Source organism: Scomber scombrus, chromosome 11 (assembly GCF_963691925.1).
Source record: "Scomber scombrus chromosome 11, fScoSco1.1, whole genome shotgun sequence".
Taxonomy (NCBI): domain Eukaryota; kingdom Metazoa; phylum Chordata; class Actinopteri; order Scombriformes; family Scombridae; genus Scomber; species Scomber scombrus.
Window position 1 is genome coordinate 17,049,001 of NC_084980.1, and position 24,829 is coordinate 17,073,829.

Genomic DNA, 24,829 nt, shown 5'->3' on the forward strand with positions numbered 1-24,829 from the left:
CACACACACACACACACACACACACACACACACACACACACACACACACACACACACACACACTTAGACCACCTGGGAGATCTGTTTATGAAATCCTGTGGAGACCACATGAGAAACAGACTTTATTTCACTTAAAACACAAAAGATTTAAAAAGCCTCATTCATTTAAATCCAAAATGGAGTTTTGTCATTTGGGAACACACACACGATTGGTGTCACTGGTCTGTAGCTAAGTGAACAACAGTAAAATATGTTTTATATCTACCTTGCCTTGCAGTTGGTTTTATAGAGACAGCACAACTCAATTAAGAAAGACATCCCTGGTAACAAGAGCAACAAATAATGGCAACCGAACAGACACCAAAAAAAAAACAACATGATAAAGATTATGATTACTCCAGATCCACAGTACATTAAATCTTAATGACAACATGGCATTTGCCCTCTGAATGACTCCTATCTGTGTAGGTGTAAATAAGGTGTGTGCAGGTAAACCTGTGTTGGTTTCGTGCAAAGCCAACATTTTACAGGCGCTCACTTAAAGGGAGTTCCTCCTCCCATTTGCACGAAGGGCCTTTTGTTGTCTGTGCTGTGAGCGTTTTTCTCCCTTGTCGTCTTTTCTCTCGTTGGAAAATAACCCAAACAGGTCCTGTAGACGTAGTAACCATGATATTATATAAGCGTACTTCACCTGAAGGGGGATCCCATTGCTGAGATTTTTTTTTTCTTTTTATCCTGCTTGCACAAATGAAGCCTGGAAGCCTGAAGGCAAGCAAAACAAGTTGAGCATGGTTTGGGAAGACTAAGCCCTGCTAACAGCTTTCACATTATTTTTAACAGGTTGCTAAATAGTCATTTCACTTGCTTAACACACACTAAGTGTCATGACTTTTGGTTTGTGCTTATAAGAAATTCAGATGAAAGATGTCGAAGAGCTTGTAAGAAATGTAACAGGATGTGAAAATATTATTAGTATTGTGTCTTGAGATGGTGTTGCACTAAGATATCTAAAGTACTCACCATCTAAAACTTGAAAAGCAGGGACTTCAAATACAGTATGATTGAAATGTTCATAGTATCAGCACTCCCATCTAGATCCCACATGTTGATTTACTAAACCAGCCTTAAATGTTTAGGCACAGGGCAGCAGAGCATGGCCTCACGCAACTGTTGTCCTTTCTGATAAAGCCTGCAGATTACTGCTCAGTATTTATACTGGCATAGTAACTTGTCTGAAACAAACAAACAAACAAACAAACAAACAAACAAACAAACAAACAAAAAATATATGAACAAAAAATAAAATAAAAAATCTATCCAGCTAATGTGTATGTACAATGGTGTGCTTTATGTATGTAATGTACATTTAACAGCCGTCTAAGAGGCTCAAAGCTATTGTCAGATGCAAATGTCTTGTGGAAAATGTTCATAATAATATAGTACATTTTTCTCATAGTTAGGAAGTTATTTGAACTACAGTAAAGTCTGCCAAACACCATGTGGAACTACTCTAGACAGCATGCATTGGCTTTCTTGTCATCCCAAAAAATAAAATGAGTGACATGCAGACATTTGCAAAAGAGATGAATGATACTACCATAGTGTTGCCAGATATTACAACTAATTTCAGACAAGTGTACAGATATTCAATTATTTTAGTATGCAGAAGTTAAATTAGGTCTCGGATTGAAGACCAAATCCTCTAGTTTCCCAGAATAATGAGGAATGTCGTAATGTTTATACTGTCTGTTTTACATTTGTTCCTCTGGGTGGCTGAGATGTCGGTTTGAATATAGCCAGAAAGGGAAATAAGGGCAAATTGTTTGGCTGTTTCTGAAGTCTGACAGTGGCTCAGCTTCATGCTGGATCCCTGTAACAGCTGACACAGCAGCATCAATGTCTGAGCAGTAACATGCAAGCAAGGGAGAACAAAGAAATGAGCAAGATGATCCATTGATTTCATCAACAACATATGCTGTGGAACAAATTAATTTAATTTGGATAAACATATTTACAAAAGTATAACATCCCTTTTCAGTGTACACTAGGTGCTGACTCAGAGTGAAAGTCTGCCCAGTTACCTTGCAATTTTTATTACAAACTTAAGCTTGTCTTACTGCTGTGCTTTGATCACATTGGTTTGGCTTTAGCTTCTTTTTTGAACCTTTGTATTTCATATGGTTGACATTTGACTGAATTTAACTGTTTCTATGGTAACAAAAGAAAAAAAAGGAACATGCCTTTGCTTGTTTACACCTTTGAATTGCTTCTATTTTAGCTATGTGGTATATCCTCAAGCTTTGGGTAAGCAACCAGATGACAACAAAATAGCAGAATATTGGTCAAATATCAACGATAAATAAGCCTGCAGGTGATATTGAACCTGCTGTTGCTCACAATGATGACAGTTTTATATTGTATGTTTCTGTCATTTGATGTGATACAATTTAGTTAATAAATAAAATTACAATTATATAACAATGTGATTGCATTTGATCTGGTGTCATCTAAGATTTTTGTAGCTCTTAAGTTTCTCTTTAACTTAAATCTCCCTCCACTCAAAATAGTTTTTTTCTTCTTTTTCGTTGATCCTTGTTGTTTGAGCTTCTCTGTGCAGAAGGAAGGATGTGTAGGGTTTGACACTAGAAGACTATTTTTACTTCATCTTCTGAATGGGGAAAGTGTATCTGTGCTCACCTTAAATCTCAGTTTAACATGTGGACGTATGATTTGTGACAGTGCAAATAGTTTGGAGGTCAATCTGGTCCAGTATACAATTTACCCAAGTGTCACCCAGAGACTGAAAGCCTCCAGTGCACATAAACTGAGAATAGATTTTTCAGTCAGTCTTGTGTCCAGCAGTTGAAGTTTTGACAAGAACAATATAGATTCATAATCATACACAAATTATTTTTCAAAGCAGAGTATTTTCATAGGTCTTACATGTCTAGAATGATTTTTAAAGAAGTGTTGAATTAGAGAATTAGATTCCAAATACATTCCTCACAATTATTTTATTACAGTAACTTTAAATCAGATTCACCCATTTATTCAAATATTCTACAATATTTTGTTTTTTTCCCGAATATATATTTACCCTTCTACAGATCTTTCCTCTGTAATTTTACAGAAATAACAAACAATAGTGATTGCCTGCTGGGTAAATAAAGACATTTTTAAGAATTTTGAAGAAATAATAATTAGATCACCTGACAAAACTAAACATGTCTCCTCTTACTGCATGAAAACATAGATGTGCCAATGGAGGCCTTGTAGAAAGCAATATCCTCAGTAGAAACACAGCAGCGCTAAGTATGAAGCTGTAAAACTCTGCAAATCAGTAATGATTAAGCTTGCACTATAATCAAATCATTGCACATACTCTTTGGGACACTGAGTCTCTAAACTGTGAGATCAGGAGAGATGATAAATGTTCAACAGCTGCTGGAGATTAACCTCTGAATAGCGTTTACAAGAGACATTTTCATTTTGTTGCACAAAGTGAAAACTGCTTAATGTAGCACAAGCATTGTGAGATAGTTTGTTGTAAAATGTAAGTTTGGATTATGGTGCATACAAATAATGGGAATGCTGAAGGAAGAAATATTTTAGTATTAGAGATAAAGTTTGTAACGCTTTCTGCCAAAATAAGTGGCTGTAGAAACAATTTGGATCTCCAATTTTCAAAAGAGCTCCACAAAAGCTGTGCCATCCACTTCTAAGTTACTCAAATGCATGCCATGCATACGCAGATTGAGATGTTTATCTGGCCTTTTTCTCTGTCATAGTGTGATGATGTTAACAGTTTTGTAGCCCTGCTACTTGTCAGTAACAGTTTATGAGATTCCTCTGCTCACATACTGGCCTTCAACACAGACTCTGCTACCCAGAACCCTGGAGAGAATAAATAGAGACAGGATTGCCCCCTTTTCTTTATGTTTTCGCTTTCATCGCTCACGCTGTTATGACGTTAAAGCCCCATTTGGGGTGGAAATTATTCCCCCATTTGCAAGCTAAATTACATCCCTATCTCAGCCGCACCCTTATTGCAGTGAATTTGGTGGTGTTTACCCCATTTTTTGTCTAAACATGAGAGAGGAGTTAAGTGGTGTACTAACACAGATGGTTTGTGAAGTACACATCTCAGCCTCCGGCACATTAAGGCTACCTGGCCTCTCAAACCTCCTACCAGGGTGCCTGTAAGAGTCTTCACTGTAATGCTTAATCGGGTATACTTTTTTTTAGCCCACATGGCTAGTTGGTCTGCATGTTGCAGATGTTCCTGTCTTTCACTGGCGAAGTTACTTAGCTAAAAATACTGCTGATATAAATTACAATTAAGAGTTTTTATTTAGAAACTGGTAAACTAAGTTTATTTACCACAATTTAAAGTGTAACACTTTATCATAAATTCAAATATATAATTTAAAAAATATGAAAATATTGGCAGGATATGCAAAAAAACAAAAAAACTCTCTTAATCAGTGTTAAATGAATAAAAACACATGCGTAAAACTGAATGAAAAAAAAAATGCATATGCATTATTTAACAAATAATAAATTAATAAGTGAAACAACATGAATTTAAATAACTTTGTTGTACTGAGAAAACTCTTTGTTGGAAAATGTAAGGTGTCTGAAGAATGCACATTCCTTCACATTTCTATTCTTCTCCACCTGAAGACCTCCTCTGTTTGTATTTCTTTTATGATGCTTTAATATTTTCTTCTTGCAATCTGTTTGGCAACTTAGTTGAATTTACTCTTAAGTTAACACAACCAAAATAGAAACTTCCCAAACCAGCAGGCACAGGCCTGCATTCATTCCTTCTTTCAACTCTATGTTTCAAAACACAAGAGAACTTGAACTTTGTTGGCTATTGTCTTTCAATTTGAGCCAAACATATCACCTATTTAAGAACATTAAAGAGTCTAGAAAATGGCAAAACTTGCAAGTCACTTAAACATAATTATGACTTTCATACAGTTGGTGCTTACAGGTGGAAAAAACAGAGTGTTAGCATTAAGAGGGCGGGATCAAACATACAAGAATAAACTTGTGGCAACAAATATACATGAAGACACTACTATAAGCTGTCTGATGATGACTAAGAACACGCACATGTTTGTGCAAAACCATAATGCCCCAGTTAAATACTGAGACACTGGCAATGTGGTTTCAAAACAGAGCTGTCAAAATACTATAATTAGTGGCTGATGAAATATTTTAAGGTGGGATGTGTTGTACAATGATACTAAACACACAGCTGCCATAAATAGCATGAAGGAATGCCTGGAATCAACATAAAATTCTGTTTCTATTTTCAGGCTTTGAATACGAATCTGAACCAACTCCATGACCTTTACGCTCTCAGCAGTGTAACCCTCTGAAAAACATCTGAATGTCTCAATTTAACTGCTGCCTCACACGCAAAAGCTCTTTGTTTGCATAGACAGAGACACAACCCTTGAGCGGGAGTTATGCAAACTAAATCCCTGTCAGGAGGACATCTTCACAGGGTTATTTTTAGAAGTCTTGTGAAATTCACTGCAACAGTTTACGTACATTACTGACGTGCTATGAACGTTTCAAATATTTTTCTCAGATAATTAAAAAAATGTTTCATAAACTGTCTTGGCATGTAGGACAAATATTTTAAGAAATACAGATGTTATCAAATTAAACAGATTTATACGAATACATGAACTAACCTGAAGGCTCTATTCACAACATCTAGATCTTTTAGATGATTTTGTCAACTCATAATTTTATCTGTAATGTATATCCTTAACAATTTGTCACTATCCTTGTCAACATCAACCTCAAGTAAAAAAAATATGGTAGGTGAAACTGAGGCATTAAGTGAGAAATTATACAAGAACACACATTTCATTACTCTACATGGACACTAAATCAACAGTACTTTCCATGGAATTTAGTGTTATTCTGTGCTGTATTTAGACTCAGTGTTGTTCTTTACACCTGCATTCAACTACAAATGTTTATTCCTCTTCCTCGTGCTCTTCAACAAATTACTGGAAAACTATTTACCTTCACAAATAGCAACATACAGAGGGAACTCATTTTGGAAATCATGTGCATGTGATGGCACCTTTCATGAGCTGCTGCTGGGCTCAGTCACCTTCCAGACAGGCAGCATTGCACCGTTGAACTGAAGCTTAGAGGTTATACAATTGTGAGAAACTGCAGGGCTCTAATGATGAGCCAAATCAATGCAGTTAATGTGTGTATGGGATAATCATAGTATTTTATTGCATCAGTTTATGTTTCTTGGAGGTTTGTCAACAAGACACACTGTCAACAAGTTACTGAACTGTATTAATAGTGAGTGCTTCAGTTTTCCTCATTCTAACTTAATACAGGCCAAAGCTACAGCTTCAGTGACAGCATACTACACGTAAACACATCAGAAATGTCAAAATCAATTTCAATGTGACAAAAAAAAGTTTATGGACAGTGCACACCATGCTCAAATATGGATGCCATTATTTTGCCACTCCTCCCAGAACATTCTTCATTCTTTGAAGGTTTTCTGTTTTCATAGCTTACAGGTGTGGGCTTTAAAAACCTAGTTAATAAAAACTGAAAGGCCTTATCTGATCTAGTGTCTGCGTAGAGGCCCCACACTGTACTCTGATCTAATGGGCTCTAAAATCTCACAAGACTGATCTATTATTGAGAGAATGTCAAAGAAAGGATGAGACAATAAGAACAGGAGCCTCTAGTTAAAATAATTGATGGTAGTGTGTCTTTGAATAATGGAAATGTGACTATACAGACACATATCTGAACTCAGTGATGTATTATTGAAAGCTATTTGTATTGTCTATGTGTGCCAAGCATCTGAACTTTCACAAATACATTACTATCTATGATCTATAGTATATTTTTATATTTGTCGTAGTAAATAAAGCTAATTTACTGTTGTTTGTTGTAGACAAGACACTTTTTTGGTACCACTGTCATATAAAATTGTAACTAAAATTACATTAAATAATAATTTCCTAATCCTAGAACAGTTATTAGGTGCTAGCAAGAATTACTTTTGGGTTGCCAGTTTTGGTGTTTGGTAATAATACACTTATGAATGTTAATAGGTCATTAATAAAGGGTTTTAATAATCTAGTCTGTAGTTGTAAGTATTAATAAGAAGCTACCACATGTGGTCCATATTGTCTGCAGCTCTTTAAAAAAAAAGGCAGCAGACCAGTCGAAACAAGTTTTCCCAAAAGATATTATTAATGGCTTTTAATATACCTGTAAAGCATAGTAAAAGCTTGATTGAAGATTATTAAAACTAGTTATGCCCCTTTGGCGGTATATGAACCTCATCTCTAGTTGGGGCTGTAAAGCCATAATAGATAGGCTGTTATTAAATATATCTCGATGTATGCCGTACACGAACACATGATACACGATGGCCTCACAAGCTGCTACATGCAGTGAACAGAGTGAATACATGGTATTTGAGCTCTTGTCAGTGTGTGGTTAGCTTACAGGAATCCATTCGTGACATGCCACCTTTCAAAAATAGTGACTTCACCTGCGATAGGTTGTCACACATTAACTGAAAATCAAAACATTCACACCTGCACAAACATGCAAAAACACCTTGAAAGCGTACAGTTTGCATAAACAAAAGCTAAACCACTTGACATAGTGACAACATATCAGCGGGTCTGGGTGTGATGTCAACACTGGTCTCCAGGTGGATTATTATTTTTCCATCTGACTATTTGGTGTTACAGCACAACCAGTGAAACCAGTGTTTTGGTCTGATCATTTAAAAGAAGACTGTCAATTACACAAATATGGGTTGTTGAGTTCAACATGACCCAGATGAACCTGGGGGAGTAAGTAAGAGGATAATCTATCCGGGCTGTAGAGTGGCACTAAATGGAACACTGACATTAGCAGGCATAATATTGAGTTCACAATTATCTTCCGCCTCTTCACCTGTTTTCCTTCTTCCATAATTGTATAATTGTTTGCTTGGGATTACATCACGAGTGACTCTATCTGTTCCAAGTAATCCAAAACCCTGAGGCAGTGGATTCGCAAAGAAAATAAATCACAATGACTAATTTCTCACATGAATCTGCTATCCTGGCACTGAGAAACAGGATGGAAGGAGCAGATCCACTATTTGTTTCAAGAGAGAAAAGCACAATAACAATGGTTTCTATGTGGGCTGTTAAGTTGGAACAGCTAAAGTCCACAGCTGCACTAAAGCATGAGTGCTTTGAAGTGCTAAATTATAAGAGTGTCTATACACTGTTGGCACAGGGAGCATCTTTATTGGGAGTGGTCTCAATCTTTTTACAACCTGGAAAATAGGTCATTGTTTTCAGTGTAAGGAGGCATTTAAACAGTATATGAAAGGACAGTTCAGGCCGTGATTACAGTGCTGCCTGAAATTGACAAATGATCCTGAACTGGGATTTTACCTGCAGGCACTGCACCTTAGAAATACAAAGGAAGCATGCGCCACCTGGTTGTCTCAGGTGAAATAGTTCCATGGTGTCTGTCAGATCACATTTCACAGGTGAGACAGAAATAAAGCCACACTGAGTAGGAAGTTCAATGAACGTCATCTCTTACTAATTGCTAAATACTGTACTTTAAGTTCCCGATTAACTTTGATTATAATCATGGTTTTATTATAGACTATCATGCACGGAATGGGAAGATATTTTGTGATGCTCCAAACCTTTTGAAATCACCTAACTCCGCCCTCCTAGGGTTGGTCTGTGTTGAGGTGAGCCGGCTATAAACTGCTGCTGACACCGACTGTAGGTGAGACGGGCTTCAATGCTCTGGCAGGTATGACAATAAAGATATACTTCTTTGGATCCACTTTAAAGGACTTCGCGTCTTGACGCACACAAGTTCCAGACTTTTGGCGGAGATCATATCGCAAAGGTCCTATACAGCACAATATTAAGAGCAGGAAAATCCATTAAAAGAATGAAGCTGGAGGTGTTGTGCGGAAACCACTGTGAGATTAAACTTTTAGAGATGTCCAGTGATGTAGAGGGGAGTGTGCGCTCTCCTCTTTCTGCTGAAGAGGAGCTGGGGTCGGATGGGGACTGCGTGGCACACAGCCCTCCACCTGTTACCTCATGTACCAGCAGCAAATCAAAGCCGTACACAAGGAGACCCAAACCCCCGTTCTCATACATCGCTCTCATTGCCATGGCTATCCGGGACTCCACCTCTGGACGCCTGACTCTGGCGGAAATAAACGACTATCTGATGAAAAAGTTTCCGTTCTTCAGGGGCAGCTACACCGGCTGGAGAAATTCGGTTCGACACAACTTGTCGCTAAATGACTGCTTTCTCAAAGTGCTCCGGGACCCGTCCAGACCTTGGGGAAAGGACAATTACTGGATGCTGAATCCTCAAAGCGAATACACGTTTGCAGACGGAGTGTTCCGTCGCAGAAGAAAACGCATTAACAAAAAATTTGGCATGGAGCCAGAGGAGTCCGAGCTTGCAGAGGGGCCGCAGAGCATCCAACAGTCCGCATCCGCCACCAGGACTGAATCCGCTGTCAAGTTCACCAGTTCATTTGCAATAGACAGCATCCTCAGCAAGCCGTTCAAGAGGGACTCACACAACAGCTCCCTCCCTACCTTCACTTGGCCGCGTTACACTGAACTAATGATACCTCATTCAAATACACCTGCCTCATTTCCATTCGTTAAGTCAGCCTATGTGGACTCCCGTGCTGCGCATGTTTCACACGCCTACAGCGATGGGCTGATTTCACAGACAGTTTTACGATTTCAGAGTTGAATTTGGACTCTTTATCCTTTGAGATGATCTGTGTGCACTGATGATGGACACAGTGGGACAGAACAAACATTAAAGACAGATGGCAACTTTTTTCATCTATGTTGGGATCAAATTGGATTTATGGTGGCATGGTGTTACAGTTTATTTTTTATACATCTGGTAATGTCCCAGATGATCTACTTTCTACACATTATTGGAAATGTTACTGAACTGTCCATTGAATTTGTAGTTTGTTTAACAAACGTGTTTAAAAATGCACTTTGACTGTGGTTGTGTCTCTTCTTACAAACGTGTGTTCATAACGAAATAAAAACAACTTAAACCACGTTGATTTGTATGTTGCATCGTTGGAAAATGACTTCAAAAGGAGTTATTAAGTAGTCAAGGTGTTTCATGTGGAGCCAAATTAGGACTTACACCTGCATGAGACATCCACACCTGTTAAGTGCCAATGTTCATCAGGGCGTGTGTTCATGTGACTCCACCTTAACACACTGTCAGGGAACTCTGCTGTAGGTTTGGTTTCAGGTGCACCAATGAATTCCTCTTCACCAGCCTCCTCCTTTATATAATATTTGCCTATAATATTATTGGTTACTTTGCAACCTAAAAGCCCAGATTTTGTATGGTAATAGCTTTCACCTTGATTGGAATAATAATAATAATAATAATAATAATAATAATAATAATAATAATAATAATAATAATAATATGAAATTGATGTAGCCTATTATTAGCATCCCTTATAAGTGTATTTACTTTTCACTGTTCATGGAGCTCGCGGGGCATCCAATATTTATGTTTTCAGTCTGGCGCTGCAAATAGCTGTCGCCTAAGTCTCTACACATGCGCAGGAAAGGGTTTATACAAATGGTGCATCCTGAGAGAACTGAATTCGAAATCCACAATAGGAAAAATTTCTTCCTAAGCCCATTCTTCTGAGACTAGAAAGTAAATATCCTTTAAACCAGCTGTGCATCCTGGACGCAGCGGGGTTACAGGTTTGATGATATTTTGGGTAGAATTGCTGGAGTATGGGGAGATAATGACACCAGACATGCGTAATCCTCATGGGCAAACACCAAGACGCAAAAAGGCCATTTACAGTAGTAAACGTTGCATAAAATACACAATATATTGGAAGTTTCAATTATCTTAATTGTTCCTTAAGACTTTATTTAGATTTTCCAATCGATTCTTTTCTCCAGGGATGTATTCCAGGCTCCAAGAGGTAAACTGACACTCGCGCTGTGTGTGGTATGCTGGCACGCTCTGATGGAAAAAGCATGCTTCCTCTCATGTCAGAATCCTAACCCTGAACAGATATAAACAAATGAACACTGCAGGACTCTTTCTCCTGCAAGCACACCTTAAAATATAAAAAACGCTGGCAGGCATCGTCTCTGTTTGCAGGTACATGAGGTCAAAATGAATTATTTAAATGTATTCAAACTGTGTCGTTTTATTCATCATGTCTTGTCAAACTGTCGTGCCAAATATTGGTCTGACAAATGTAGACATAGTGTTTTGGAAAGCGAGTCGTGGGAGGAGATTTGTCTTACTCCACTGTGCTGCGTCCGGCTTCTTGTCTGGATCCTGGCCAGATAGGGAGGGAGTATTTCCCGGCGGTTTCTTGGAGGGATTTCGGGGGGACAGAGGGGCAGAGAGAGATTTAAGAATTGATAGGTGGTCGAGTTGTGTTTGGCCGGGTGGATATGCGCAAGCAAAGTCGAGGAGCTTTATTTCCCCTCTCTTATGGGACTATTGCCAGCAATGGACAGAGAGAAGAAGGAGGAACAGCGGCTGGCGTTTCTTGATTTTCATGGTAATAAACGCGCAGAGCATCGCAAAGGGACACTGACCTCTTCAATTAACGCATTAGGCAACCTTTACTAGCATTTGAAATATAGGAAAAGCGATTTTCCCACGTGTTATTGACGCTCACCATGACAACCGAGAGCTCCCAGCAACATTTGGATGCATCCAGTCTCCTGAGCTGCAGTCCAACGGCAACTCTCCTGAGCGCACAGCCAGTGATGGAGAGCACCCACAATGCATCAAGCAAAGGAAAAAAGGGAAACTCTGGCTTGAGGCGCCCTGAAAAGCCCCCGTACTCATATATTGCCCTCATTGTGATGGCAATTCAAAGCTCACCGACCAAAAGGCTTACTCTGAGTGAAATTTATCAGTTCCTGCAGGCCCGATTCCCTTTCTTTAGGGGATCATACCAGGGATGGAAAAACTCCGTTAGACACAATCTGTCTCTGAACGAATGCTTTATAAAGCTGCCCAAGGGTCTCGGCAGACCTGGCAAGGGCCACTACTGGACCATTGATCCGGGTAGCGAGTTTATGTTCGAGGAGGGCTCCTTTCGTCGCAGACCTCGGGGGTTTCGTAGGAAATGTCAAGCTCTGAAACCAATGTACAGGATGATGAATGGTATCGGATTTGGTGCGTCTATGCTGCCGCAAAACTTTGATTTCCAGTCACCGTCAGGTTCATTAGCATGTCATAATAGCTACAACATAGACTTGATGGGTACTGCTGTGCCAGGGGGCTACGAGGGGCTCGGAGGGGGGCATCACGTCCCACATATGTCATCAAGCTCCGGGTCATCGTACATGGCTGCATGTCAGGTGGCTTCTAATGCGGACTACTGCCCGGATAGCAGTAGCAGCCCCCTGCAGTCCTCCCCAGCAATGATAGGCACTTTGGACTGTCAGTCGCCCTATGCAAATGCAGCCTCACACTGGAGTTCACCTGGCGTGTCTTCATATATCAAACAGCAGTCGCTGGCATCAAGCAGCCCCACTTCTTCTGCTCTGCACACGGGGATGTCATCTTACTCTCTGGATCAAGGTTATCTGCACCATAATGCACGAGATTCTTCGGACGTTTCAGGTACAGCACCACCGTGTAACCTATCTTTAATCCACATGTTGTATTTGCTATTTGCACCATGATGAATCATAATAACCTACATTAATGGTTAAGATCAAAATAATGCATTGCAAAAACAGAAATGATTGCTATTTTCATATTTCTATCATTTCTGGTTTCGTTAAAGAAATTGTAGCCTACAAGTTAGATTTGCAAAAGACATTTCATTGTATTTAATCAAATGCGTTCGATGAGAAATACAGAAATAAAATGCTCGTTCAATCCAAATTAACTTGGCAAATTGTGACTACAATATTGACAGTGTATGAATATTTTTGTATCTACCCAAACCTGATGGAAATGCAATAAATAAACACACACACACACACACACACACACACACACACACACACACACACACACACACACACACACACACACACACACACACACACACACACACACACACACACACACACACAATATTACCCCCAATAAAATCGAACCAACGCGCATTTGGGTCTATTGATTAGTCTGTCATCAGATTAAATATAGAAAACATGAGGCGTTTGCTTCTCTTTAGTTTTGTATCATGCACCATAACATTTTGTATGAAGTGTGCAGTTTTTTGTATATTTTGTATAAATACATTTCCTACATTTTCTTTTTGCATTAACACGCGTTTTCTTTGGAGGCATCGATTAAAGCTGTAATAGAAATAACACATCAAAACGTGCCATATGAACCTGTGAAGATTTACAAAGATGTTCTTAAAACTGAGACACAGTTATTTTTTGTAATTATGTTGCAAATTCATTGAAGCCTGTAACTTGAGCAACTACTGCCAAAAACCACGCTAATAACAGTTTAATTTTCTTACATTTTCCTATCAATGTGTTTTAATACACACGAAACAAATTAAACTAATTAACACCAGTTTCTAATAAGAAGCAATAATGCTGTTTTTTAGAAATGGTTAATACATAATTTCCTAATGCATAATATATCAGTCATAAGCTGTTAATAAGAACATGGTATGTTATACTTCCTCCACCAAGATACATGCTTTGTCTTTTGTTTTTTTTATTCATCAGGTAGATCCCAATGGACCGATTCACCACTCTCCTTTTGTGAGAAAGAGTTGTACAACATCTGGACCAAAATTAATTTCTTAACATATTGACTTTTACAACTACAAACTCGATGGATTATTAAAGGACAGATTTATTCATGTGTTCCTAACATTTATACCTTCAGACCAAATAGTTTATTAAAGTGCAGAGAGAGAGATTAGACCCACGAGCATTTCTAAATTGATTTCAAACATAAACATTTATAACTATTATTATCAAATACAAAAGATTAACACCATGCATTTCTCACACTTGCCAACCCAAAAGTTGTTCATATTAATGGCTTATAATTGATCTATAAAGCACACATTTATGTAGCATACATATTATTATTAACAAACCTCTAGTTTTGGTTACCTATTGAGTATATGGATTAAATAATAATATAAATCTGATTTAACCTGATTTAAAAAAAGAAAAAAAACTGATCATCGTTTGCCCTGTTTGTTTACAGTGGGACTGTCTCGATATTCCAGCCACTCGGCCCCTGTATGTGACAGGAAGGACTTCGTTTTGAACCTGAATGGGATCTCTTCTTTGCATCCCAACAGCGGTGGATCTTACTATCACCAGCTTCATCACCATCACCAGAGTGTCTATCAGGATGTCAAGCCATGTGTTATGTGACAAAACAAACCACTTTCAGACACGACAGATCTGTCGTGAGCTTTTCTGCTATATACAACCCTCAGGAGTTATCGTAATAGAACTGATGGTGACGAGAAAGGAGGTTTTATTTTCTGAAGGGTCAGTGTGGAAGAAGAGAGGATGAAACATCATCTTTCACCTGTTTAGCAGAGGTTATATCATGATATGAGAATCTATTGTGGCGCTATACATTCTCATTATATTACTGACTGATCACACGCATGAATAAGCAGCAATATTTACATTTTTACTGAAAAACACATAGCATACACCTCAATTTATGTTTATTCATGCACTTAACTTTGTTGTCTTGACGTTGTTGAAGTTGTTTATTAAAAAAATTTATTTTTAAAGGACAATTTGAATTTTTTTGTCATTTTTTTCCTCTGCTTCAATATTATTATTATTATTATTATTAGTAGTAGTAGTAGTAGCAGTAGTAGTAGTAGTATTAGTAGCCTATTATTATTATTGTTATTGTTATTGTTATTGTTATTATTATTATTATTATTATTATTATTATTATTATTATTATTATTATTATTATTATTATTATCATCATCATTATTACCCAGTTAAAATAGCCTAACACAAAACCTGTTTTATTATGGAAGTCAACTGTAATTTTTTTTAATTGTCTCCTTTATTATGGTGCATTTTTAAGGCGATTTCAACAACTCACTTATTTGCCTTCACTCCTGAGCCGTCAGACATGTTGGGTTTACAGTGTATTTGTAGTTAGCGACAGTTTGGCAGTGTTAAAACAAACGTATGGCACAAAAGTCATGTTTAAAAATTACAATAGCACCATTCACATATATTGTGCATCGTCAGTTTGCGGTTTCTGAGTATTTCCCATTTTAAAATCATATTCTGATTAATCAGTGCTTTCTTTATTTTCGCACTAAAGCTAGTGTACAGTCAGATTCGGTCTGAACAAATATATTATGCAGATTTGCAATTTGTGCTGTTGACACACTTCATGTAATGAAAAGACAGTTAAAATGGTTTAAAAATTAGTAATTATTATTTTATACGCTGAGGATGCAATTGTCATCTTCTTTGTTAGCCTGTATGTGCTACTGTATATGTAATGATCACTTGAAAATTAATTTATTAGAAAGACACGTCACATGTCACGCATCCTGCTGGTTTTCATGTGACTATACTGCCACCTAGTGGTCATCTAAAGTTAAAGGGTTCACACCAGGTTAAATGTTTTCTCTTTTATTAGAAATTGGGTGAGCATACATTTATTTGTAGATAAAAAAGATTATGCAGCAAGCGTGCCATTCAGTCATATTAAGATACTGATTACAGGTAAAGTTGATATTATTTTGTGTCAGTGACCCACAAATACAAAATGCTTTTTGTCTGTTTTATAAGAAGCCTCTAGTGAAGTTCTTTGAGCCAAGGTGAAAACCAGCGTTGCCTGAAATACAGTGTAACAAAATACAGCTTGATTGTGAAATTATAAAATAACATCTGACTGAATTGCAGATGAGTTGATAAAACTATGATAGAAAAACTGTATCAACAAATGATCTTCATAATGAACAACTGTGAAAACAATATGCTGAGCAACCCTGGACAAATGGATGTAAAGAGTAACAGTAGATTATTTTAAAAGGTTTACTTTTTACATATATGCTCAGAAAATATTATACACTGTATGGTATGGTTATTCCACAGTCTTTATGTTCTAAATTTGCTCCCAAATTAGATGAATGGTGGAATATAAGCTATCCAGCACTCACCAATAAAACTGATAAAAAAACATAAACACTATCTTATAAATAGGTTAAATAAAGTGTTCCTTCAATTTAAGACAAATGCGTTATGTTTATTCATATAAATATACAAAATGGTTTAACATTTTATTCATTTGATCATCCTGTAGGCAGACATTAAACAGCATTAAACAGTCTGAAGGGTCCAGGTCTGAAGGGTTTGAAAAAGTTGGTACAGCATCATATGTTTGCATTGTTGTATTACATGATATACATATTCATCCAAATTATGTCGACATTTGATACATATTCCAAGTTTACAATAATTGGCGTAATGTCCTTAAACAGGCATTTAAGAGTCACTGTCATTAATGTCTCTGATGTGCATAGTGCTGAAGATGATTATAAATACATTTTAACATGGCAAGATTCAATATTGATAAATCTATGAAATGACACAGTAGCAGTGTTTTGCACATGGAAAGCTCATTGTTTGCATAAATGATGTGCCACCTTTTTCCACCTTTGAAGTGAATGCATCCACCTTTTGTTTTTATACTGATTTTTTCTCTGCTGGGATTTGTTCCCTTATTTTCATTTTCTTGTTTTTTGTACTTGCCCAAAATATTATTAGCCCAAAATATTATTTTCAGCGCTGATGAACATGTTCAACTGAAGAAGGAATGTGGAGAAAATAGTTGATGGGGAAAAAATTCAAGAAGTTATACACAAGCAAGTTACATTTATTAAATCAAATATTGCTTGCAAATTAAATTATTAAACTTTAAAATGGCATCATGCAGACTGCTAATAATTTCAAAAATGTAGAGTCATAATGTAGAATGAAAATGCTCAAAAATATTCATGTTTATGAGCATTATCTTACAGCTGATGGTTCCATCTGAACTGTCAGACAGCTGACATATGAATATATGAAGTGTGTTACACCCAACTATTACACAACTAGTACCCCATTAAGAATGATGCATGTCTCTCACCAATTTTGGTCTCTCGACAAATTTTGTATCTAAATTATGTCCTTGCTAAAACAATAAAATAAACAACAATACAACAAAAAACAAAACAAAACAAACCTCCCCAAGATGATAACAGGAAACAACACATCATGAAAAGTCATTTCATTCAGGTGAATTGATTGGAGGTTTAAACAAAACCTTTACTTGAAGTAAAGCACACTAACAAATAAAGATACATATTTATGTATACTGTATAACAATCAACATTCTCCATCAATGGTCTGTACACTCAGATTTCTTGACATCATTGCTGTCCAAGCAATAATAAAGAGGAGTAAATGAAGAAGACGGGTGAGGATGGTGCTGACAGATGCTTGCACATGTAAATCAGTCAAGGGTATATGTTAAAACACACATAAGTATTTTTTTTTACAGTGTTAATACACATGTGGTTAAACAACAGCAACTATAAAGTGCACACCATGAATTGTGGAGACTTAATTCACTGAATTAAAATTATTATTATTATTATATGAAACCTGCAAGCCTTAGTTGCAGTTGCATGAGTTTACATTAAATCCATATTTACTTGTAGCCAATATCATGACTTCATTCCATTAAGTTTAAAAAAAAAAATGCTACTACTTCATACCAATACTATGAAAATTACAAATGTTCATTAAAAATAGAATGAGAAGTAACAGCCCTGACTTTTTTTCAACAAAACTGCAAAGGAAGAAAAGAAACATGCATCACACTCTTTTCTCCAGTTGAAGTCCAGTTATGCTAATAATTAATGCTTATGATAAATTACAATTTGGGCTTATAGTACATACTTAGATTGGCAATGGCCAGGTTTTGGTCATCTTCTCTTGGTTTACTGAAAAAAATTGCATTCAAAAACATTCACTTCATAATTAATGCCATGATAGTGAATGCATCCACATTATCTCGCTGTACACTCAACTGTAGAGGATCGAAGCTGACAGGTAATGGAAAGATTTTCATGCTTAATTCCCTAGCATGAAACACACTGGTGTAATATTTAAAATGTATGTAATTTATGAAATGCACCATATACAAAATGGCATATATTACACTGACCATGTAGTGAGTGCATCTCATTATTCAAGGTCATGGTTTTCCCTTTTCTTTTCTGATCACCTCCTTGTCTGTAGTACTGAAGTCGACCATGAGGTGGCAGCAGCGTATAATAAATGCACTCCTTTTTTTAGACGCTCCTGATGGAAAAAACTAGCTCAACTAGACATCATCATCACACACACACACACACACACACACACACACACACACACACACACACACACACACACACACACACACACACACACACACACACACAGAGAGAGAGTCGTGTTTCTATCAGTTCAGGGTACATTGATTGACATACATAATTCTATTACTTTCCTGGAGTTGTACACTAACCCTAAACATTACTTGCCCAAACCTAACCCTATAATTTAATGATATACGATACTGCTTGTAGTCCCCAAAAGGTAGGTGAGTCGCCTATTTTCCCACAACATGAGTAAATACATGATACAAACACGCACAACATAGGTTTACACAAACACACTCGCGCACACACACATCAAATATTAGTAGATGTAGTGAAATTAATCTCAGTAGTGTTTCTCATTTACATACCTTGTCATCTTTCTATTTGATGCGGGAGTTTAGGTTTTTAGGTTCTGATATAATATGTTTCTGCTTAAAGAACACACACACACAGCAGCACATTTTAATTTTGATGAAAGTTCTGGTAAAAAAAAAGAAGATTTGTGGTCATCAAATAAGAGGCTTCATTAGGATTCAAAATAAACAGCTGCAATTAAGATACAGCAATCTATGTAAAAAGAATCTGAAAAAAGTAACTCCTTCAGAACGCCAGGGGGAGCCAAACTCATAGTTATGATGAAAAGGCTCATTTTCCTCACTCTCCCATGTCTCTCTCTCTTTTATAATATCAGCGTCATTGTGAGTTCGATTTTAATTCACGTTTTTTGTTTTCTTTGTTTTTTTTTGTTTTTGTGTTTGCTGGGGTTTTTTCAGTGTTTAATGTTAATAATATATACATATCATACACTGCATTGTAGGCTCCTACATACTTGAACATTTTAACTAGGCTTTATGTGTTATTTTAATACAGTAAAGTCACATTCCAATTGCTTGATTATTTGTTATTTATTTGTTATGACCTCATGAAATATCTCTCCTTACAAAATGTATAATGATAGAAAAGATGCCATGTGTTGGTATATATGCAAAAATGCCTTAATTGACAAATAGAAATAAAATCACATTAAAATTAATTTGTAGAACATATAATATTCAAACAGGTGTCTACATCTCCATAAAGCTACAACTTTTATTTTGAATAGTAATGCTGCCCTCATTACATAACACAAGAAAACAGGCAACAGCCTTCAAATGTTGTGCCTGTTTTCTGTTTATTATTTTGGCACATATTCATGATTTTCACTGTGCTTTCCTTAACTAATAACGAGTTCATGGGGACTAGGTGGGCAGGCCATGGTATTAAATAAAATGCCCGTCGTGAACTGTGTAAACAGCCTAGGGCGGTGGAAAAAGTTCATGCCCGGGTCCATGTAAGGAGAAACCCGCATAGCACCAGGCCACTGCACGGACATTTAATTAAGACGACCTGCAAAGGATTACACCGATATTGGGACTGTAACTTTGCCTCACAATGACCATTTACAATTTCATGCACAGTCGCCTCTGACAGCACGGCGATACAGAGGCCTTCTGGCCCGGTTTATTGAGGGTTTTTCTTTATAGCTATGGAGAAAAACTTTTCACATGTTTTCTATTTTCCTACCAAACGTCATCAGCCTTAAACGTGACTGAATAGTTGCAAATGATGTGGTTTGCTTCTAAATACATTTTAACATCTTTAGATATTTTTTAATATCAAAATTAATAAATGAGTTACATCTGTGTGGAGAAAACACAATGTATGGCTGTAAATAATTGCACATTAATTTAAAAAAAATACTATATTAACAGTGCAGTTTCAGTTAAAGTGGCAATCACTTCTCAACCCAACAGACATTTTAATGAAAAAACCCATCATGTCCCATTTGGTTCTTTGCGTGTCTTTAAATCCTTCTCTTGAATAAACTCTCACACCTCTGGCCTCTCTCAGCCCAAACTGTCTTAATTCTCGCTGTAATGAGATCGCACTTAACCGCCCACTGCCAATGATGCAAGGCTCTGTCCTGCTTTGATCTTGCAGCCAGTGTTGACTCTATTAACCAATAAAATGCACTTTTGAGGACGTAAATGTGAACTTTAACGACGCCATTTGGTTTATTGGCGCATACTATCCACTCTTTTCAAAAGAATGAAAGAGAAACAAATGCAGTGGAATGAATGAATATTATTATTATGGGCAACGAATATAAAAACACTGCCTTGAGCAAATTGGGATTTTTCTAGATAAATATCAGAACTGATTTAATGTTATAATATCCAGATTAATATAGGTCATTTAACTTGCAAATGTGAACGATAAGTCATCAATTTTTCCTCTCTTAAGACAACTGTGGGTCTCATAGAAGATGACTTTTCTCCATCAAAGTGTGATGCACTCCATGATCTGATTGTGTACATGTGAGTTGCTCTGTCACGTCTGAGGTCTTAGCTAGAGTGGGCTGGGAGTTACCGACACCTCCTCTCCTTTTTCTAAAAGCTCAGAGTGTGGCCAGGAGCCTCCTGCTCCCTCTGCACGGCCTGACTTCCTATTGGACGACTGGTGCACTTTTCGGGGAGGAGCTCTTCTGGCAGCAAAAAAGGAGGAAAGAATTTAACTGCGCAAAAGTCCTGTGTGGTGACGGATGTCCAAAGTTCAGAACTTTTTCAATGTGCGTTTCATAGAGACACAGAGATGGGGACGGCTTAAACACAGCTGAGATCCTGCAAGCTGCACCGGTGTTAAGACTATACTTTCTTTTTTAAGTGAGCAGTCAGGAATTGTGATTTGAGCGCTTCAGCACTCAGAGGAGGGAGAAGTGGAGCTCTCCGTCTGCGTATTTTGGAGCTTTATTTTCGCCGGATCAAAGTGAAGACATGCAGGCTCGTTACTCCGTCTCCAGTCCCAACTCACTGGGCGTCGTGCCGTACATCAGCAGCGACCCCAGCTACTACCGGGCCGCCGCCGGAGGGGGATACACAGGGATGCCAGCACCTATGAACATGTACTCTCATGCGGCTCATGACCAATACCCTGCCAGCATGGCCCGGGCTTATGGACCATACACTCCCCAACCCCAGCCCAAGGATATGGTCAAACCTCCGTATAGTTACATTGCGCTCATCACTATGGCTATCCAAAACTCGCCTGACAAGAAAGTGACCCTAAATGGGATTTACCAGTTTATCATGGAGAGGTTTCCATTTTACCGAGACAACAAGCAGGGCTGGCAGAACAGCATCAGACACAATCTCTCCCTGAATGAGTGTTTTGTCAAGGTGCCCCGTGATGATAAAAAACCTGGTAAAGGCAGCTACTGGACCCTGGACCCAGACTCTTACAACATGTTTGAAAACGGGAGCTTCTTGAGGAGGAGGCGGCGGTTCAAAAAGAAGGACGTGCAGAAAGAAAAAGAAGAGCGGCTGCAGAAGGATCTGCCGCCGAGGCAGCAAGGCCGGGAGCAGGAGCAGTCGGTGCAGGGCTCCCAGCCTGTGAGGATCCAGGATATTAAGACAGAGAACGGGACTGCGACGCCCCCACAGGCCGACTCGCCCTCTTTGAGCACCGTGCCCAAAATCGAGAGTCCGGACAGCAGCAGTATGTCCAGTGGGAGCCCTCACAGCATCCCCTCCAGTAGATCCATCGGCATGGACAGCTCTGAGCACCACCAACACCATGGCCAGGCCTCGACGCAGGGCTTCAGCGTAGACAATATCATGACCTCCCTCCGGGGGTCCCCACAAGGGGCCACTGAGCTTACCCCCAGCCTCACCGCCTCCAACAGGACAGGTATAGCACCGTCTTTGTCCTTAAACTATTCTCCAAGTCAGACATCTGTCTATAGTACCCCTTGTAACCAAAACTCCGTCTCCACTACCTCCAATGCAACCTATCATTGTAACATGCAAGCCATGAGCTTGTACGCCGGGGACAGATCTAGCCACTTGGCACCGAGTACCACCGTGGACGAAACGTTGCCAGATTACTCAGTCACTACCACCTCATCCTCCCTCACCCACGGTAATCTAAACTCTGGGCAGGAGGGCCACCATCCCCACCAAGGGAGGCTGACCTCATGGTACCTCAACCAGGCCGGAGACCTGGGCCACCTGGGCGCAGCTTACCCAGCACAGCAGCAGAACTTCCATTCAGTTCGAGAGATGTTTGAATCCCAAAGAATTGGCTTGAATAATTCACCAGTGAATGGGAATAACAGCTGTCAGATGTCATTCCCACCGAGCCAGTCCATCTATCGCACTTCGGGAGCTTTCGTATATGACTGCAGCAAGTTCTGACCAAAAAAACAAAAAAACAAAAATAAACAAAACCCAACAACAACAGAAAACATGCTCAGTATTTTCTCCACAGTGTTTGAACTCTTTTAGTTAAATCCCCCCCCACCCCCCTCCTCCCCCTCCTTTTAACTGCCCACACAATATGGACTAATATGAGACAGAAAACAAAAACAGAAAAGACTTGATCTTGGTTTTTCTAAAGAACAGTGTTACTGCAAATAACACGTAAGTCTCTTTTTGCTTCTGTGGCTTTATGTGATTCTGTTAAGATATGTCAGTTTTCATGGTCGTGTAAATTGCATATAGTAATTTATTTCTAAACTGTAGCCGGCTATTATGGACCAAACACCAAAAAAGTGTTTCTAAATTGAATTGCCTTAATTGTCCAAAACCTATGTTCCATTATAAAAACTTTTAAAAAAGGAACGTGTATATCGAAGTACTATTTCAAAGATTCTTCATTTGTTGAAACGTATTTTTGAAGGATTTGTTTGTTTGTTTAATAAATTGTCATTTTATGTGAGTTAAAGTTACGCCTCGTTTCTTACAGACTTGAATACAGGCGGATGATATTTTACACTCAGTCTGGCCCGTGTTAGTTTTGTGTGTGAGAGGTAAACAGGCCTCGTTATGATCTGCCCCTCTGAGATTTACATTTTGGTCATTAATAGTGTACGTTCATTAAATATAATTTGAAAATATAAATGGAGGATGTTTGGATTATGATCTGCTGCACAGATTCGGGCGTTAGGTATTTTTTACTCAACTAAAAGCAAGGATATATTTTCCTATTTGTCTTGTTAGAGAAAAAAATCTTTGAGGAAACGTGAAAAACAATATTGAGGCAAAAAGGAAATTTTTAACCAATGGCGTGCGTATATACAAAGAACATAATCATATTTTATGATTTTTAACTTTCAGATAGTATATTTCATATACTATCTATATTAGTGTAGTCATATTAAAGTGCTAAAGACTTATAAAAAATGATTAAAGATCATGTTGACCTGAGGCCCAGACCAGGAAAACAGTGCTACACACAGCACAACTTTGTTTTGGATTGCCTTGTGTGTTTACTGGCGCATACCAGTGCTTACTTAATATCATACCACGCATGCCAAAGATAGTCCCGTTGTCACTTCAGTTTTGATGTTTGAATTCTCCTCAGTCTGACATGACACTGACGTGAATGGAGGCAACAAGGAACATCACGTTTTACAAGCAAATCATCCTATTGTTTAAGTATGTGTAGTATTTGAATATTTAAGTGCAAGAAATTGATGTTTTTTTTAAGAACCTATTGGTATTTGTTCTAAAGATAGGAGATAGCTATACAATCTTTATCAGCTGATTTCTGTTATAAGGCGATCACTCTCTTTTAATTATTTTACTAGCTCATCAGTAACTTCAAAAAGCCAACATCATTTACCATAATTACATATCAATGGAAATTGTTTAAAATAATTTCATTAGAATACAAGTCTGTTCTCTACCTTTCGATGTCAATCAGCACAGCTTATGCATTTTTTTATTCTATATTCTTATTTTATTTTGGGATTAATTCAAATATTTAGGAATCACATACATGTATTTATTTTAATGTGTTTTTATTATATGTATTTATTTATTAAATACAGCATTTAAACAAATGTTAAAATTGTTTTTGCTTTGATAGATTCGTGCGTAACTTGCGTAAAATTGCGCATGACTACAGTTTGTACAAAAACATCGTCAATAACAATAACACTACTACTACTAATGATAATAACAACAACAACTATAACAATAATGTAGCTGCTCAGTAGAAACTATTGGCGTTATTTTATTGGCGTCTGTTTAAACTGAAAATTAGAATTTTACAAATATAGTGTAGCATGATACTAATGCATTTTCCTCTTTATATACTCAAGCAAGCAAGTTGGGTTTTTTCTTCCATCTAAAAAACTTTATTAAAAAAAACCCCCAACTTTTACTTGACTAATTATGGACGCTTTACTCTGCTCTGCAAATGTTTAATTAAACAGATATGTCAACATGTCTCAGAGACTATGACAGATGTCAAGTTAAAACCCACTTAAGACCAAGTCAAACCATAGCATGAATTTAATGT

The 24,829-nt window shown here is 37.7% G+C and overlaps 3 protein-coding genes across 3 annotated transcripts; all 3 read left to right on the forward strand.

Moving 5' to 3' along the window:
* Positions 1–8,988: 8,988 nt before the first annotated feature.
* Positions 8,989–9,819, forward strand: foxq1a (forkhead box Q1a). Its single transcript, XM_062428207.1, has one exon. It carries the CDS (start codon positions 8,989–8,991, stop codon positions 9,817–9,819), a length of 831 nt encoding a protein of 276 aa, XP_062284191.1.
* A 1,946-nt stretch (positions 9,820–11,765) lies between these two features.
* Positions 11,766–14,459, forward strand: foxf2a (forkhead box F2a). Its single transcript, XM_062429302.1, has 2 exons — positions 11,766–12,720; positions 14,287–14,459. The coding sequence occupies exons 1-2, from the start codon at positions 11,766–11,768 to the stop codon at positions 14,457–14,459; spliced, it is 1,128 nt and encodes a 375-aa protein (XP_062285286.1).
* Positions 14,460–21,300: 6,841 nt separating this feature from the next.
* foxc1a (forkhead box C1a) lies at positions 21,301–22,719 on the forward strand. Its single transcript, XM_062429321.1, has one exon. It carries the CDS (start codon positions 21,301–21,303, stop codon positions 22,717–22,719), a length of 1,419 nt encoding a protein of 472 aa, XP_062285305.1.
* The last annotated feature ends 2,110 nt before the right edge of the window (positions 22,720–24,829 follow it).